The sequence below is a fragment of the Bison bison genome, unplaced genomic scaffold (assembly GCF_000754665.1).
Source record: "Bison bison bison isolate TAMUID 2011002044 unplaced genomic scaffold, Bison_UMD1.0 scf7180017864535, whole genome shotgun sequence".
In the NCBI taxonomy this organism is placed as follows: Eukaryota; Metazoa; Chordata; class Mammalia; order Artiodactyla; family Bovidae; genus Bison; species Bison bison.
In genome coordinates this window covers 854776-872827 of record NW_011495084.1, presented here as the reverse complement: position 1 = coordinate 872827, position 18052 = coordinate 854776, and the positions used below count along the sequence as shown (strand labels likewise).

At 34.7% G+C, this 18052-nt stretch overlaps 1 protein-coding gene across 4 annotated transcripts in view; it reads left to right on the top strand.

Annotated features, from left to right (window-relative positions):
* The window catches only part of PPP1R12A (protein phosphatase 1, regulatory subunit 12A), a 168498-nt gene extending 153213 nt beyond the window's left edge, over positions 1-15285 (top strand). For 3 of the 4 annotated variants that reach the window (XM_010832012.1, XM_010832013.1, XM_010832010.1), the window contains 4 exons: positions 1355-1459; positions 7331-7378; positions 10276-10326; positions 12840-15285. In XM_010832012.1, the coding sequence (XP_010830314.1) occupies positions 1355-1459; positions 7331-7378; positions 10276-10326; positions 12840-12926 (291 nt within the window). In that variant the 3' untranslated portion in view covers positions 12927-15285. Of the gene's footprint in view, positions 1-1354; positions 1460-7330; positions 7379-9507; positions 9539-10275; positions 10327-12839 lie in introns of all 4 variants that reach the window. The other variant, XM_010832011.1, reaches the window with a different exon arrangement.
* The last annotated feature ends 2767 nt before the right edge of the window (positions 15286-18052 follow it).

Sequence of the window (18052 nt, the reverse complement as noted above, 5' to 3'; positions counted from 1 at the left end):
GTGGTACATACATATAATGGAATATTACTCAGCCATAAAAGGGAATGCATTTTAGTCGGTTTTAATGAAGTGGATGAAGCTAGAGCCGATTATACAGAGTGAAATAAGTCAGAAAGACAAAAACAGTTATTTCATATTAAGCATTTATGCATTTGGGGTCTAGAAGGACGGTACTGATGAAATTATTTGCAGGGCAGCATTGGAGACATAGACCTAGAGAGCAGACTTTTGGACTCGGTGGAGGGGGGTGGGGGAGGAGAGGGTGGGACGCATGGAGAGAGACATGGAAGCTTACATCACCATATGTAAAATAGATAGCCAAAGGGAATCTGCCGTATGGCTCAGGGAACTGAAAAGGGGCTCTGTAACAACCTAGAGGGGTGGGGATGTGGAGGGAGTTTCAACAGGGAGAGGACGTATGTATACCTATGGCTGATTCATGTTGATATTTGGCAGAAACTAACACAATTCTGTAAAGAAACTATCCTTCAATTTTTAGGAAAAAAAATTAATTTTTAACAAAAAAAGTAAAACTTCAGCCAAGAACAGCAAGACAATTAGTAGTCAACTGGCAAAATGGGAGAAAAGATGTTTCAGATGGAATTGCAAGCACATAGACCAGCATGATGGTGGGAGGGTACATAATGTATTGAAGTAATTAAATTTTTCGTGTGGCTGGTAGAGATTGTTATTTTGAAAATTTAACTTGCTGCTTTGTATAAAGTAGATTAGAAGGAGGTCAAGAGACCAATTCTAATAATGGAAATGTCTAGGTAAGAGATAAATGTAGCTATCTGTGGTTGTAATATTAGAGATGAGGGAAAAATAAGTAGTAGATTCAGGTGTTAAGAAAATATTCAAGAAATCATTCACTTTCCTTTTAACTTTAGTAAAAATAATACAGGTATAATGATAAATGCCACTGATGCTCCATCTCAGTGTCAGAAATTAAAGAGGGAATGATAGGCAGAAAAGCTCACAGACCCCAAGTAAAGATAACAGTGGCTCCTTATAACCTCAGCTGTGGTCACTGCATAGGTATGTGGTCCCTCTTTATCAGATAACTGAGTTTTTTTAATGGAAATTGAAAAGTCATGGTTTTCAGTTTAGGTATAAGTTTTAAATACTGGAACTAGTTTTTGAGGAATTCATGTGGGACAAAAACGCCTGCATAACCAAAAGTTTCTGCCTTGAGACCACAAAGCATTTAAATATAATATATTTAATGTATTTATTTAATAACTCATATGTTATATCAATCTTCCTGTTTTAATATTGCAAAGTGATCATTGGGAAATCTTAAAATAATAAGAAAGCAGAAAAGTAATTTGTTCTTCTCCCCTAATTTGCATAGCTTTATGAACAAATTCTAGCTGAAAATGAAAAGCTGAAAGCGCAGCTCCATGATACAAATATGGAACTGACAGATCTTAAATTACAATTGGAAAAAGCCACCCAGGTTTGTACATTTTTTCTCTTTGTTACTCTCAAGGTAATGGTTGTCATTTATTCTATCTAAAAGTTGCATTGTAATTTTCTCTTGTGTTCTGGATGTAAGTTTGGTTATTGATAATAGCTTATTTATTAATAAGGAATCAAGATAATACAGCTTACTGGTAACTTTTATTTTTTTCTAATATAGAAGTATAGCCTTATGGTGGAAAATCGAAGTATTTTTAAGCCTTTTAGTATCTCTGTTGTAGTACATGAAGGATTTTAAATGCTTATTTCCAGCATACCAAATGTAGGAAAGCAATAAAGGCGTCTATACAGAATCTTGGGCTTCCCAGGTGGCTCAGTGGTAAAGAATCCACCTGTCAGTGCAGGAGAATCAGGTTCAATCCCTGGGTCAGGAGGATCCCCTGGAGAAGAAAATGGCAACCCACTCCGGTATTCTTGCCTGGGAAATCCCGTGGGCAGGGGAGCCCTGGCAGGCTACAATCCATGGGATCACAGAAACAGTCAGACACAACTTAGCAAATAACAACAATAATTACAGAGAGTCTTCTTAAAGCCATAAAAAAATTTTATAATAATTTTTGTTCATTAAGAATGTTTATTGTTAAAAAAAACTGATTTAATAATAATTCGAAAAGAAGATAACAGCCTGGCAGAGATAATTTTAGAAGTGAAAACTTGAATAGCCAAGCAGAACTAGGCCTTAGATCATACACATCCTAGCCTCGTATATACTGTCTAGGACGTGTATGATCTAAGAATTGTTTCCCAAGCTGTTTTTTCATAAAACACTAGTTCTGGGAGATAGTAATAAGTGCTGTCTCCTCTTCTTCCTCCTCTTCTTTTTCCTGCTCCACTTCAAAAAAAGAAAAGAGCTTTGTGACCTATGTAACTGAGAAATACGGTATATTCTGTACCTTGGAGATTTAGCAGGGCTGATTTATATGTTAAAGGCTCTAAGGAGTCCTGTAAATTTTAAGGAAGTAAACTTGTTTAATGTTAAACATAAGAATTTCTAGCATAAACACATTTCTATGGTAAACTTTTAGAATCTAGTTTGAAAGCACTCATCTAGAATGGCATCTTCAGCTCTATAAATGAGACATTCCTTTCTTTGACTAAAGACTCAGGCAATAAAGGTTTACTATGAAGATACACAGAGAAGTACTGCAGAACAAGAGCACACTTCCTAGTGAGGTGTCATAAAAACTTGGAATGTCATAGAAGTTTAAACTTGCTGGCCTACACTTAAGTCTCATGGTAAACTGGAATGTCATCATTCTAGGTTGCATTAATAGCTTAGCGAGCTGCCACAAAATATCATAACTAGTTCCCTGAGACTAGCTTTAGTTCTAGACATTTGGTCATAATATTTTCTGAATAAAAATGACCATTGTTCCCTACTGTAGTATTCTGTCATTATGATGACCCTGCTTACTGCCTTCTCTGTATGTTTCTCTACTTTTCTGCCTACTCTGTTGTCATCTAATTCTTCCTGTAAGTTTCTCATTCAAACTCTACAAGAGAGAGAACTGATAGAATTAGCCAGTTATCATCAACATGAAGCAGTCTTGTTAGTGCCCATGGTTCTGTTTGTATCCATTTCACAGAACACTGGACACCTGTTGCAAGCTGCCTTTGGGTCAAGTACCAATTTCTGTTCCCATTGACTGTGGTCAGAAAAATAAGTCACTGAATTAGAGTATGAGATATCGAGTAAATATTCAAAATTAATATCTTAGTTGGAAACACTGTGTAAATGTCATTTCAAAAATTTAGGGGTACATGTAAAAAAAGTGACAGAATGTTAAACTTTTTGTTCAACTTTATTGAGTTATTTACCCTGAATATTTAAGTGTACTGTAAATCTGTGTATTTTTTTAAGCATTTCTTTGATAACTATTTATGAATATATATAGTAGCGTAGTTTTGATAGTTGCATGGAATTTTTCCAAGGAAAATAATCATCTTCCTAAGAATTAATCTTGAGATAGTAGATTGTGGACAAAATTTTTTTTATAAAATTCAACAATCATTGGCTGATATGTTTAGCAAGCTAGGAAAAAAACAGAATTGGAAATTCCCTAGTGGTCCAGTGGTTGAGCCTCTGCACTTTCACAGCTATGGGCCCAGGTTCAATCACTGGTCGGGAAGCTAAGATCCTATAAGCTGCACAGCATGACCAAAAAAGAAAAGAAGTAAGCTTGAAGTTTAGGCCTGTTTCATAGTTTTCTGCCAAGGCCTGTAGAATCATTGAATCCTGCCTTAGTCCAGCCACCCTACTCCCTATAGAGTCCCCAAGGCAGCAAAATAGGCTAATTTGCCAGAAACCAATTGATGAATATTTATTTTGTCAAATATCAATTCACCAGGTTTGCTAAATGTGATTTTAACAGCTTTAACTGGAATATTTACCCAAAAAATTAAAGTTTTTTTTTTAACCTAAAAAATTAGCACATGAATCATAAAATTGCTGAACTGTCCCTGTATTAAAAAAAATAATAAAATGCTAATTTTCCATTTAACATTTTATTAATTTGTATGTATTTAACACTGTTCCAACAATTTTTTATTTCTTTCAGTTGTTGTTTAATGTCTTTTTAACATTTTTCAATCTTTTTAGCATTTTACTATTCATTTGCACTTGCTTAAGTGGCATATTTAGCCTTTGTTTTGTTTTTCTAGCAATTAAAATATAAATTTAAAGACATCCTAAGTATATCAGAATTGGCAGAAACAGTCTCATTTATAATTCTGAATTTGATTTTTAATAATAAGCAACTGGAATACCTAACTTTTCTTTTTCCGGAAAGAGTAAGCACAAAAAAAAAACATAAAACATTTAAACAGCAGACTAAGAATTCCCTGGAGGTCCAGCAATTAGAACTCTGCACTTGTATTACCAAGGGCCTGCGTTTGATCCCTGGTTGAGGAACTTAAGATCCCATAAGCTGGGTGGTGTTGGTCCCTCCCCCCATAAAAATCAGTTGTATGAGGACTTCCCTGGCAATGCAATGGTTGGGACTGTGCTCTTCCACTGCAGCGGACACAGGTTCAATCCCTGGTCAGAGAGCTAACATACCACATGCTACACAGTGCAGCCAAAAGTCTATTTAGTTAAAATTTAAAATATATAAAAATAACTAAAACAACAGATTGGATCGCCGCGATTGTTGTTGTTCAGTCGTTAAGTCATGACCTTTAGACCCCATGGACTGCAGCACGCCAGGCTTCACTATCTCCCAGAGTTTGCTCAGATTCATGTCCATTGAGTCAGTGATGCTATCTAACTATCTCATCCTGTGCTGCCCTCTTCTCTTTAGCCTTCAGTCTTTCTTGTATATGTATCTTCACCAGTGAGTTGGCTCTTGGGGTCAGGTGCCCAAAGTGTTGGAGCTTCAGCTTCAACATCAGTCCTTCCAGTGATTATTCAGGGTTGGTTTTCTTTATGATTGATTGGTTTGATCTCATTGCTGTCCAGGGGACTCTGAGGAGTCTTCTCCAACACCAAGTTCAAAAGCATCGATTCTTTGGCACTTAGCCTTCTTTCTGGTCCAACTCTCACATCCATACGTGAGTACTGTAAAAACCGTAGCTTTGACTTATGGACTTTGTGGGCAAAGTGATGTCTCTGCTTTTTAATACGCTGTGTAGATTTGTCATAGCTTTCCTTCCAAGGAGCAAGTGTCTTCTGATTTCATGGCTGAAATCACCACCCTCAGTGATGTTGGAGCCCAAGAAAATAAAATCTGTCACTGTCCAACTTTCCTCATCTATTTGCCATGAAGTGATGAGACCAAATGCCATGGTCTTAGTTTTTTGAACGTTGAGTTTTAAGCCGTTTTTTCACTCTTTTCTTTCACCTTCATCAAGGGGCTCTTTAGTTCCTCTTCACTTTCTGCCATTCCAGCTTGTTACTCATCCAGCACAGCATTTTGCTTGATATATTCTGCATATAAGTTAAATAAGCAAAGTGACAATTTAAATTCCCAATTTACAGCCAGTCCATTGTTCCGTGTCTGGTTCTAACTATTGCTTGACTGGCTTCTCCGGTTTCTTGCGAGACAGATAAGATAGTCTGGTATTCCCTTTTTTTTAAATGAATTTTCCACAGCTGCTTGTGATCCACACAGTCAAAGGCTTTCGCATAGTCAATTAAACTATTAGTAATTGCCCTCTGCTCTTCCCTAGTAGCATATTGGACATCTTCCGACCTGTGTGCATATGTAAGTGCTCAGTCGTGTCCAACTCTTTGCGACCCCACAGATTGTAGCCCACCAGGCTCCTCTGTTCATGCAATTCTCCAGGCAAGAATATCAGAGTGGGTTGCCGTTTCCTTCTCCAGGAGATCTTCCCGACCCAGGGATCAAACCCATGTCTCCAGCATCTCCTGCACTGGCAAGTGGATTCTTTACCACTGAGCCACCTGGGAATTACTCTTCCAACCTATGGAGGCTTATCTTCCAGTGTCATATCTTTTTTGTCTTTTCATACTGTTAGATTCTCACGGCAAGAATACCGCTGTGGTTTGCCATTCCCTTCTCCAGTGGACCATGTTTTGTCAGAACTCTTCACTATGACCCGTCCATCTTGAGTGGCACTGCACAGCATGGTTCATAGCTTCACTGAATTACACAGGCCCCTTCAGCACGAAGGCTGTGATCCGTGAAGGGGGGATGGCCATGATTAGATCTTAATTTATATACTATAACTATAAAAAAGAAATTTTGCAAGAAAGATCAAAGAGTAACTGCTTTACAAACCCTGATAGTACAAAAATATGAATGTTGAAAGGATTGACAGAAGAGAAAATTATATTAAGAAATGTTTTTGAATTGCCAAATTAATGAAGTTGTGCTTAATCACGATGAACTGTTTGTGTGTGTGTATATATATATATAGTTTTTTAAAGGATATTTTGTGGTTAATGACCATAAAAGAGCATTCTTGTTAAGTAGTTAGCAAAAACCATTCTTGGTAAATTTTTAAAATTGGTTATTCAATACATTGGCTTCTGGGGGATGAACCTTTTGATGAATTCATTTTCAATAAATTGAAAAGGAATCCCAAGGGAAATGTATGAATAGATGTCATTGTAAATAAAAACTAAGCACTTGCTTTTTTACTGTCCCTGTGCTCAATACCCACATGCACAGCTCCCTGGTTTTGAGTGCAACATGTGGCTTAAAGGCCCAGAGGTCCTTTTCATCTCGAGATCTCTGTAGTTGACTGTATAGTACAGGAAGCAGAAAACAGAAAAATGAGACCTGAGCTTGCCAGGAAAAGAAAAGCTATGTAGCTGGGATTTCTTATAAGAGATGTGATCCTTCTTACCAATTTTGGAACATGGATGATTAGAGAACGAGCTAGCAAGAGAGGGGAAGAGGCCAGACTGCATGGGTACAGAGGCACACGATCTGGTCCAATCCACATTTCAGTCAGGGTCCTGGAATCTGAGCCTGCGGGTTAGCCTCTCTTCACTGTGTGTAGACAGAGAGAGGGCTTGCGCATGGGAGGGAAGACTGGGGTGTTTTTGGCTTTGTGCCCACTAGTTATCTATCCTCGCTCCCGGCTTAACTGTGAAGACTTGAGGCTAAATGATACATAGAGGATGTCTAAGCATTCCTCTGATAAATCTTTGTTTTAATTTCGGTACAAATTCTGTTTTTTCTTTACTCACATTGTATTATTACTCCTCCTGAATAACATTACAAGAACAGAGGAGCATGGCAGGCTACAGTCCATGGGGGCATAAGGAGTCAGACGCACGCGCGCACACACATGCACGCACACACACACACAGTTACTATGATCCTCTCCCCTTCCCCGTCATTATTGCACTTACATCTCTTTGTTTCTTACCTCCTTACAGAGACAAGAAAGATTCGCTGATAGGTCACTATTAGAAATGGAAAAAAGGGTAAGTGTTGATCTTAATGAATAAATAATCATTTTCCCCCTTTATTTTTTGTGTAAGCAATAATAGGTTTTCTTTAGTTTTGTTTTTATGGACAGTAGTTTTAATTAGTTTAAATTTATATTTATTAATTTGATTATGAATGTTTTATTATGTTAGAATGTTAGCTTATCCTCTTTATAGAGTCTTAAAGGGTAAAATTACCTTGTTAAATAAAATTTAATTTACTGTGTTATTCTTTCAATGGACCAAAAAACACATCTTAATTCTGAAACATACCCATTGTGGTAATGAATCTGATATTTTTTAAATGCCATTTATCTCTCTCTGATTGTGTTGATATACTTAAAACACATTAATCATATATACATTTGGTTTAATTCTTTGCAAAAATAAAATACTTCCATTTTAAAGGTATGGAGACCAAATTTTTTAATTCTTTTTAAAGTTAATAATATTTAATTTTGAGTTTAAATATTTAACTTAAGTAGGCTCTTTTAAACCAAAAAATTAGTATAAGAAAATCCTTTTACCATTTTATGTCTTTCTACAATTTCTTGTCTGGCTATGATATATTCACGTGTATTTTTCTCCCTTTATTATTACCATTATTGCTCAGGGATCTGGCAGTGGGCATAGGAATAACTCCACAAGTTTAGTCTGAACAGTTGAAGATGTATATAAATGATCAAAAGTAAATGGAAAAATGCTTAAAGAGTACCTGTAATACTACTGAGCAGTGGCTAGATTTTCAAGGTTTCAGCCACAGAAGAAATTACATACTGTGGAGCTGTGATCTCTAGATCAAAGAGAGTCAAGAGTACTTGGTATATTTTTTTCCATTCCATTTCAAAAATAGCCAATTTACCTTTTTAATCCCCCTAAAAAGGAGAAAAGTTATATAAATGCAGAATAATAGACAAAAAGTTATCTGTGTCATTTGCTAAATTGTAATGTGTAATAACTACTAGTTTTATTATGATTTCATCAGGTTTTAGAAATCATTGTTCTAGGCTTTTTAAAAACCTATTGATCTAACTTGTAATTGCTAAATTTTAGAATCAATTATTATATTAAATGTAATGTTATTACATCACAGTATAACTTACGGAATTTTATATCCAAGATATGTAGAAATAGTAAATAAATGTCTTGAGTCTCCTTTATCCATACTAATAGTTGGGGTGAAAGACATAGTTTACCATATACTTAAAATATTATTTGTTTTTGAGATAGTCACATTTTTAAAGAATATTTAATTTTTTGTGAAAATGTGTTTATTACAAAAATTTTAGCAAAAGATGAAAGTAAAATCTCCCTATCATGCAGAGATAAGTGATATTTTTCATCTAGGCTTATGCACTTAAATAATATACCCATGTTCATATTCTGACATTCCCACCTGACCTTCTTTTTCTGCCTGTCAAATGCAGATAAATTACAGAGCAGTCAGTCTACTCTCAGTTTAACAGACGCTGGTAGTCATAGTACTAATAATAACTGCTAACTTTTATTTAGCACTGTCTTACATACCGGGCAGGCACTGAGTTAAGTACTTTATATGTATTTTTTTCTCTTAACCATATTTTTAAATGGTAACAAGTTTCTCAGATACAAGAAATTGCCTGCAACTTTACAGTTGGCAGTTTGACAATTCAATATAGTGTTCTTCTCTTGCTTTACCACTAATTAGTTAAAATCTTGAAGACACATAATAAAATTAAGGCTGAGAAGGGTGTTCCCCATCAGCTGGAGGAAATATTCTATTGCTGATATTGCACAAAGTTATGAGGACCAAATATTATATGTCCTGGTATTTTGAGAAGTGCGGTAGTTTTATGAATGGGTTGTGGCTGTACTGTTAACTAGGAGAAAGTTCTTTTTATCAAAAATAACATTTTTGTCTACCTAATAATTTTTAAACATGCTAATATAATAGAAAAACACTATACTTATAAGCCTATGAATAGGATTCCATCTGTTTTTTAAAATCACATAGCCTAAAAATGTTAACATTTACAGTAAATGTACTGCTTTACTAAGTATCAGCATTAATTATTAATCTGGGAAAGAATGTCTTGGAAATAGTGTCAATGTGATTAAACTAAATTTAAATGGTTTGTATCTGAAAGGTGACCGGCAAGAGTCAGTATCTTCTCGGCGGTATGACCTAACCAAAGTTTTAAGCACATTAATTACTGCTGCTTGCTTCTTGCATAACACTCTAGAATGCTTATTATATGAGGGAGAATAAGAGTGCACACTGCAGTAATATACTGTATGTTGCCTTTGCCTGTCACTCTTTGAAACGAAGTGGTTTAAAATAAATGCTACAGTTGCTTCTTTATTAGATTCACTGCATTAATGCTACACAGAGTATAAAACTAAATACAAAGCTCTAAAGTCGACTGGACAAATGATGACTAGTATACACTGTGGGTGGAGGGATAACCATCTTTTAGACCGTTTTGAAATTTTAAAATACACATACTTGAGTCACGTTTGCTTCTTGCTTTTTCTGCTTCTTATCACTGTAGAGTAATTGCATCTCTGTGTGAGTTTTTGTTCTTTTCTTTTCTGTGCAGTCTTCAGTCTTAAGTATCAGTTTACTCTATCCCTAGTTTTATGTAAACTAAAAACAGTTTGAACATGTTATGTGGCATTTTACCAGAAGGTCAAAGCTTTAAAGAAAGAGCTTATAGGAAGTAATAAAGTAATGATCTTCATATTTATTTCTCTCAAATTTTGGAGAGCTCTTTACACATCACTGGCATCACATCTTTTTCTACACTGCTCCTGATTTGATTGTTTATTCTAAAGTGTCACTCTTTCACAATTTAGAAGAAAATGTAAGAGTGTAATGATTATATCAGTAACAGTAATACCTTAAATTCATCTAGGAACGAAGAGCTCTAGAAAGAAGAATATCTGAAATGGAAGAAGAGCTGAAAGTAAGTAAACAGTGCTGCGGTGTAAGCTCAGCTTTCCCAGTGCTAGCATCGACGCCGTGTTCATGCCCCGTTCCCAGAGTTGCTCATGCACTTTGTGGGTTATCTATGTCGTGTGCTTCTATTTCTTCCTAAAGGCAGGTTTTACGTGAGCTAGAAAAGTATTTCAAACTCAAATTCTTTTGTTAATCTGTTTTTATGGCACTTTTGATGTTCAGGTATAGAATAAATAAGATGATATTGACTAAGATTTGGAATGTCTCATTTATTCTTTACATTTCAAATATTCTGTTCCCTGGGGAGAAAATGGTGAACGGGGATCATGCAAAAATGTTCTTTGAAAATGAAGGACATTAGAGTAGTGGACAGAGGTATGGCTTATTGAATTCTGCATCACCTGTGAAAACAGATTGGTTTTGAATATTGGAGGGTACATTCTTTGCAGGAAGAAAAGCATAATATAATTAATTGATTACCTCTTATTACATTGGCTTGTATAAAATAATCATAAATTAATGAACTAATACATAGGATATTATGCCCATAGAATTGGAATTTTAAGATTTAAATGTTTTTCTATTGAATTATTTGTTTTTTTATTGGAACATTATTGAATAGCTTTGGAGAAAATGTTTTTGGATTTTGTTTGCTTGTGTGTTTTGTTTGCTAAGGAATTTTAGAACTGCGCTGTTTACTTATATAAATTTCATGGAATATTCTCTTAAGACTCAATTTTTTCTTCTTACATTTGTTGCCTATGATTCTTTATATTTTCATTGTACTCTTCCACTTTCTTATTTTTTATTTTCTATTTCTTTATGTTCTGATTCCTGCAGAATCTGCACCAAATAAAGCAAATTCAAACTCTGAGAGAGTTAAATGAGCGACTGCTGACTGAGAATAGGGCCTTGACAAGAGTGGTAGCCAAGCGCTCAGGGTTCTGTAGGCAACTGCAGTCTGTGAATCTATAATTTATAGTTTCATCATTTCTTCTTAGTAGAGCCAGGCAGGTGTTTTTGTATTAGTAAGCGTGTCTTGAGCTCACTTTTACAAATTAATGCCATTGTGTCTGGAACTTGTCATGTAACTGTTTAATTGTGCATGGCTTCTCAGAATGTTAGAAAGTGTCACTAATTGTGTATTGTCACTGATAAACTGCAGTAAACTAAGGGAATGATCTCAGCATTTAGATAAAAGACTTTATCTGTACTTTTACAAAGCTTGTGTACATTTTTGGCTCTACAGATTTTTAGCACTTAAAAATATGACTTTAATTCTTTACTGGAAAACGGAACACAAACAGTGTAACATATATTTTATATATAATTAATATATATGTAGAAGCTGAAGATTAAACATGATTATCTGCTTTTCAAAATAATGTCATTTCAGTCAGAACCATCTTAATTAAATATTACTCAGTTCTCTATTCTAGAGGTATCCTAATAGATAAACTTCAGATTACTATATTATATATCCATACATTCTGAGCACAGGTTAAGAATTGATTGGTTCCACATAAAATTAAACTTCTCGTGAAAATTTTGCATAAGATAGTTTTGCAAGTAGTTTTACTTTTATCTAAATTTATAACCTAGTACATTTTGAAAGCTGAGGAAAGAGACCTAATTATCTTGGAAAATATGTTTTAATGTCCAAAATATAAGCTATTCCATTTCCTATCAAATCTGGCAGAGCACATGTCATTTAAATCATTCTTAGTAGAAAACTCAATTAACTTACAGTATTTCCTCCCCCTCCTTCACTTTGTCTATAAAAAAAATTTTGATACGTTTTCAGGGTGTAAGGGTATATTTTTCTATTTACTCCAAACACTAGTAGTATTTTTTATGAAATTTTTAAGAAATTTTAAGAAATTTTTAAGATATTTTAAGAAATTCAGACTTATTACTTTGGCTTGTAAATTATTTTTGTCTAATGAGAGTAGTAATTGCTTTATTATCATTTATTGAGCACCTATCTTGGATCAAACATTATGTACCAGGCATTTAAACTTAATACAAGGTAGATCATTTAAGGAATTTTAATAATTTAAAACAAGTCTGACTCCCTCAAAACTTCCCTAAATAGTCGGGTTTTCTTGCAGAGTAACAGTGTGGCTTGAGGTCTGACATAAACAAAGCAAAAGGCCTTAATTTAGGCTAACAGAAACTCTTAAAGGAATTCCCTTTAAGAGCCTATCCTAACATAAAAACAGTCTTCCTTTCCTTGGCTGCTCTAATATGGTATGCTTGTGGGTCATGATGTCAAGTGATTTAGTACATTTCAGTTGATAACTTTGGGAGAATAAACCTTTCATTTCATCATTTATTAAACTAATTAGCTTCACAAATTGTGGGGAGGGGCCTCTTTCTTCCTGATATATGTTTTAGTCATTAGAAGTATATATAACTGACAAAGCTTGTTCATGTGTCTTGTGGTAAAACATAACATTTAAAGAGGAACACTTTAATCTCATTGAATTCACACTTTTTCTTCTATTTTTCCTCTCACAGATGTTACCAGACCTGAAAGCAGACAACCAGAGGCTAAAAGATGAAAATGGGGCCTTGATCAGAGTTATAAGCAAACTTTCCAAATAAAAAAAAGCAGCAAGTAATGGAATTGCACATACTAGTAACCCAGTGGACCATAATTGACCGTCACTGGAAGCCTGGGAAGAAGAATCCTTGGAGACTGTCATTTTTGGATGTCCTGCCAAATGCCCTCTTATCTAGGAGTTTTGTTTAATTTTCTGTTTTTTTTTTTTTTTTTTTTTTTTTTTTTTCTCTTGTATCAAGACCATTGTTTCATGTTAATGCAGCTGCTGAGAAGAATTTTTTTTATGACTGAGAAAACTTGTTTACAGCTCCAGCATATAAGGAAAGTGTTCAAGGCCAGATATGCCTCAGATATTTAACCAGTAAGCCTTAGTTGTACATAAATACTTTTGTGTCAACAAAAACTCAGCTCTCACAGAAGACAGTTATTCAGCATTTTTTGATGTGCCATGCCACAGTTTGCAGTTTTTCAATATTTAATTTTATTTTATTTTGTTTTGTTATTGCTTTACATCTAAGTTTGGGTTTGTATCTTTTCCTTCTAACTCTTCATGTGGCAGACTTTCTGTCGTCTCACAGCTTTCTCATTTACAGAAAAGAACACTTGCTCCTCTGAAATCATTGTCATATATTAGGCTAATGTTGTTGTCCCCACCTGGAACTGAATTGCTTGGTGGAACATTTGCTTTCACTGTTTGTGCAATATGCATTTATTCCTTTTATGAATGCTTTAAAGTCATTTGAGATTAGATTCTTTTAAGTCCTATTTTCTGCCTTCATTGGTCACTTTTTTGTTTTTGTTTGTTTTTTATTATTGTAGTGTAAGATGTTAGGTTCTGTAATCTTCACATTCATTTTAGCAGGTACTGAGTGATGCTGTATATATAAATAAGTGTATTGTTTGATTTTTAGACCACCACATGGCATGCTTGACTATTATTTCAAATGTCTGTTAATGCAAAGTAGGCTACTCCATAATAGTGTTAAGAACAAAACTTAACTAACAAAGTGATATAAAGACTTAAATTAACACATTATGTGGAGCCCTATCTTTACAAAAGTTTTCTACTGTAAAATGCTTTTACTTTTATTTGCAGTTTTCATTTGATAGTATTCAACCATAATTAAAGTTGCATAAGATAATTGCTTCACATTTCACATACCTATATTTATCTGAGTGCTGTCTAAAACTGTTGTGCTAGCCAAAGTAATGCTATGAAATCATTTGCAGACTTAACCCGTGAGTTTGTGTTAAATGCACTGTTATTGCCATGTGAAGAGGCATTGACTTTGATACCACCATCATGTTCAGACCATTTTATACATTTCAGTGGCCTTTTTTAAAAAAAAGAAAAAGAAAAGCAAAACCAAGTAAATAGTGAAGATGGCATTTATTTGGACAAATAGCTTTTATATTTTCATTAAACCATGCAAAAAGTACTATATCTTTCTGGCACATAACTGTCTCCTTAACCACTGAACAGTTCAGCCATTTGAATAAATTGTACATTGTAAAGCTTATAGTAGCTAATTGTATTATTGATTGTATTGTATACTATTCAATGTGAATTTGTACCCCTTCATTTTAAAAGGTCATTGTGTTCTACTGCCTATTTTAGATTACGTTGGGGTTGGGAAAGGGTGTTTTGGTAAGCAGGATTTTAAGTCCTCTCTTGATTGGTTTTATGAAGATATAAGGTTATGCTCTTACTACCAAGCTCAGGATTCTTGATTTTTAAAGGTACAAGGATAGTTGTGGGAACTTTATTTTTGGTTACATTTGAACTGTATGAATGGTGGGTCTGAATATAGAGAATTTCCATGGTCTTACGTGGACGTAAAACATACAGATAATTGATCAGTTTGAGTGACTGCAACATATTCTGGTTGCACAACAGTTAGGCATGCTAAGGATTATATTTGTGAAGTTTGGATGCCTGTGAAGAATGATTAAATACGTGTTTCTAATGTTTTAGTGTTTTGTATTTAGGTTATTTATTCTTTGTATCTAAAACTGAACAGCTACTGTGCTATATTGATTTTATTGGTAGTATTGAGCAGACCTTGTTTCTGCATGAAACTAGTTGCAAAACCCACTATTTTGGAAATAAAAATGTATTTTGACATATACAAATAAAATGAATAAAACTATTTTAAATGTGTGAACTTTTACTGAAGACGTTTAAAACTTTGTTCTGATATTTAAATTCTGCATGGGTATCTTCACTAACTGCTTTACTTGGATTCCATTGGTATAATTTTTGAAATTGTAATATTGTGATAACTTGCACAACGTTGTACATGCACATCTGTAAATTTAAGCTTAATTGCCATATTTATGCAATCTGTGTATCAATTTGAACAAATGTTTATATATTTTACATAAAGCTATCTGTGTGCAGAATCTGAGAACTAGTTTTTTTATGATAAGTGTGTAAAGAATAATGATGAAAGTGAGTTTCAAGATAGTAGCTTTGTAAGCATAAGACTTCATTTACCTAAGTATTTTGTGGCTTCTAAATTAAACCTGTGCTTTTTCTTAATTGCAGAGATAGACTTGGGAATACATATAAAGATAATATTCCATTGAAATGTAAAGTAGTAGATCATTCTCCAAACTAGAACTGTCCTAAATTCAACCCCAAGCTAACTATATATCTGTAAGTAGATAAGAGACGTTTCTGGTTGGGGAACTTTGGTAGAGGACTTGCAGTGGTAAAGCCTATGTTTAACAAATTAATACGGCAAGACTTGAATTCTCTTGTTTCCACTTCCAGTACTTTCCCTGTGCATGCTTACAGAATGATAGATGTTCCTGTTGTTTTTCCTGCATACAGAAAAGAATTTCACATGCAAATACGTCAAACCAAAAGCAAAATAGCTATAGAACTATCTAGGAGAGTATTCATATCAAAAGTAAAGTAGATAATTCACTAATTCATTAGGCTGCTTTATTCTTTTGCTTAAGGGTTTATTTGTTCAGTTGCTCAGTCATGTCCAACTCTGTGACCCCCATGGACTGCAGTACACCAGGCTTCCCTGTCCATCACCAACTCCCGAAGCTTGCTCAAACCCATGTCCATCAAGTCAGTGATGCCATCCAACCATCTCATCCTCTGTCGTCCCCTTCTCCTCCTAAGAGTTTATTACCACTTAGTCTTTCCCAGCAAATCTGAAACAATCATGACTCCCAGTGTCAGCACTCAGTGAATGGTGTAAGAATCAAATATCCAGAGGTCAAATTGTTTCCAAACTAGTACACTGTATTCCCCGTAAGAAATAACAGCCTTGTAGGTTGTCCTTCACTTTGTCATTATAAGCAGAATACAGAACTAACTCTCTGACCAGTTTTTAACAATCCATTAGTCATATCTTGCTAGAGAAAACCTTTGGTTGCAAAGATGAAAGCTGACGGATAAGCAGTCTTTTCTGTGATGTTCCGTGTTTTACGCTGTGTGTGGTCTCTGTGTCAGAGTGTGCGTATGAGAGTTGTCCAAAAAGGGTTGGGTGTAGAATGAAGTGCTTATTTTCCTATTAAATATCTTTAAGTAGCTAAGTACATTTCTTGACTTTGATTTTAGAAAGGGTCTCTGAGGTTATGTGCTATGAAACAACAGAGTGCTCTCTCTGGTGTCATGTTGCTGTTCTAAGCCCACCAGATGATCAGATTACAAAGTAATAAATTTAAAAACATAGGAGCCAGAAGTTTAAAATTCTATAATAAAATGACATAAATAAGTCTTACTACTGTAACTTAAAACTTTATTACAAGTTTTCTAAAGTTTATTAGAAGTAGGCATTTTTGAGCCAGGTTGTCCCAGCTTGTCATTGCTTAAATTTCAATAAACATACAGGTTACAGACATTAACTGTCTTTTAATTAATTTTAAAAAGCTGATGAGGAAAAGAAAGGGAAATGTGAGAAGAAATGAGCAATCTTAGATTTTGTCCTAGATAACATTCAGTTTGTAGGGCCTGTGTTTTGTCTTACAGGTCTAATGAGAATGGAAGTGGAAAAGAGAATGATTTACCTTCTCTTCCCTTCCCCACACTCAAATTACTCTTATAGGTTTGTTTTGATATAGGTCTGTTTCAATAGGCTATCTAGTTTGATCTTTAAACAACAGGCTGGGTGGCTATCGGTGAGAAAGCTGAAATGTACAGATTACTAACTGGGTCAACATTCCAAGCCTAGTACAAAGCTAATCTCTTACCTAAATTTAGTGGTGGTTATCATTTTTTTCCCCCAAATTCCTCATCTAGGACTTTCCCCTCTGTATTGCTTAGTTTTATAGTTTTTACATGTTGAGATGGTGTTTCTTGGGTTTTTTTTATTTTTTCTTCTACATTCTTTCTCTAATCCCACATTCTTGCTCCCACACCCACTAAATTTTTTTCTCCTTTACTAAACTATGTGCACTATACTGAGATTCTTAAAAGATTTAATGCTTAAGCAACTAGTTGATTTCCTGGTGCAAATTCTAACTATGCCTAGTAGACCCATCATAAATTTGTAAAGGATAAAATTTGTATTCACATCAACTCATAGAAATGACCCCACCCGAAAAGAAAGTACGGTTGGCCCTCTGCATCTGTAAGATTCAGAGGGCCAGCTGTACTATGTACTATTTGAGGAACTCAAGTATCCACAGATTTTGGTATCCATGGCGATCCTGGAGCCAATCCCCCACAGACACTGAAGGACAACTGTACTCAAAGCATACAGTAGGTCTCTATAAGATATGCTTGGCAGCAGTGCGACTCTTAACTGGTTACTGTGTAACAGATACACCTTGCCTGCACTTGTTTTTATGATAAATGTGCTAAATGTGTTCTAGTGATACACTAGTGTATGTGAATATGTTCGGAGCTAAAGAAAATCAAGACCAAGTAGAGAGCATAAGAAGCTCCACACAAAAATGAGATAAATTGACAATATAACTTAGTATGTTAGTTCTCTCCAATATTTTACAGTTCCCTCTGTGTCTAAGTGTATTGTTTTTTTAAATTTGAGGAAAGCATTTTTAGAAAATGATACGAATCAAAATTTTGTGGGATCCGTAGAACCTTTGCAGAACCTATAGGGTGCTGATTTTTTAAAAACTTGACAGTGTGCAAGGAGCTTTGGATTTAGTCAGATCTAGATTAAAACCTCAGCTACACCACTTG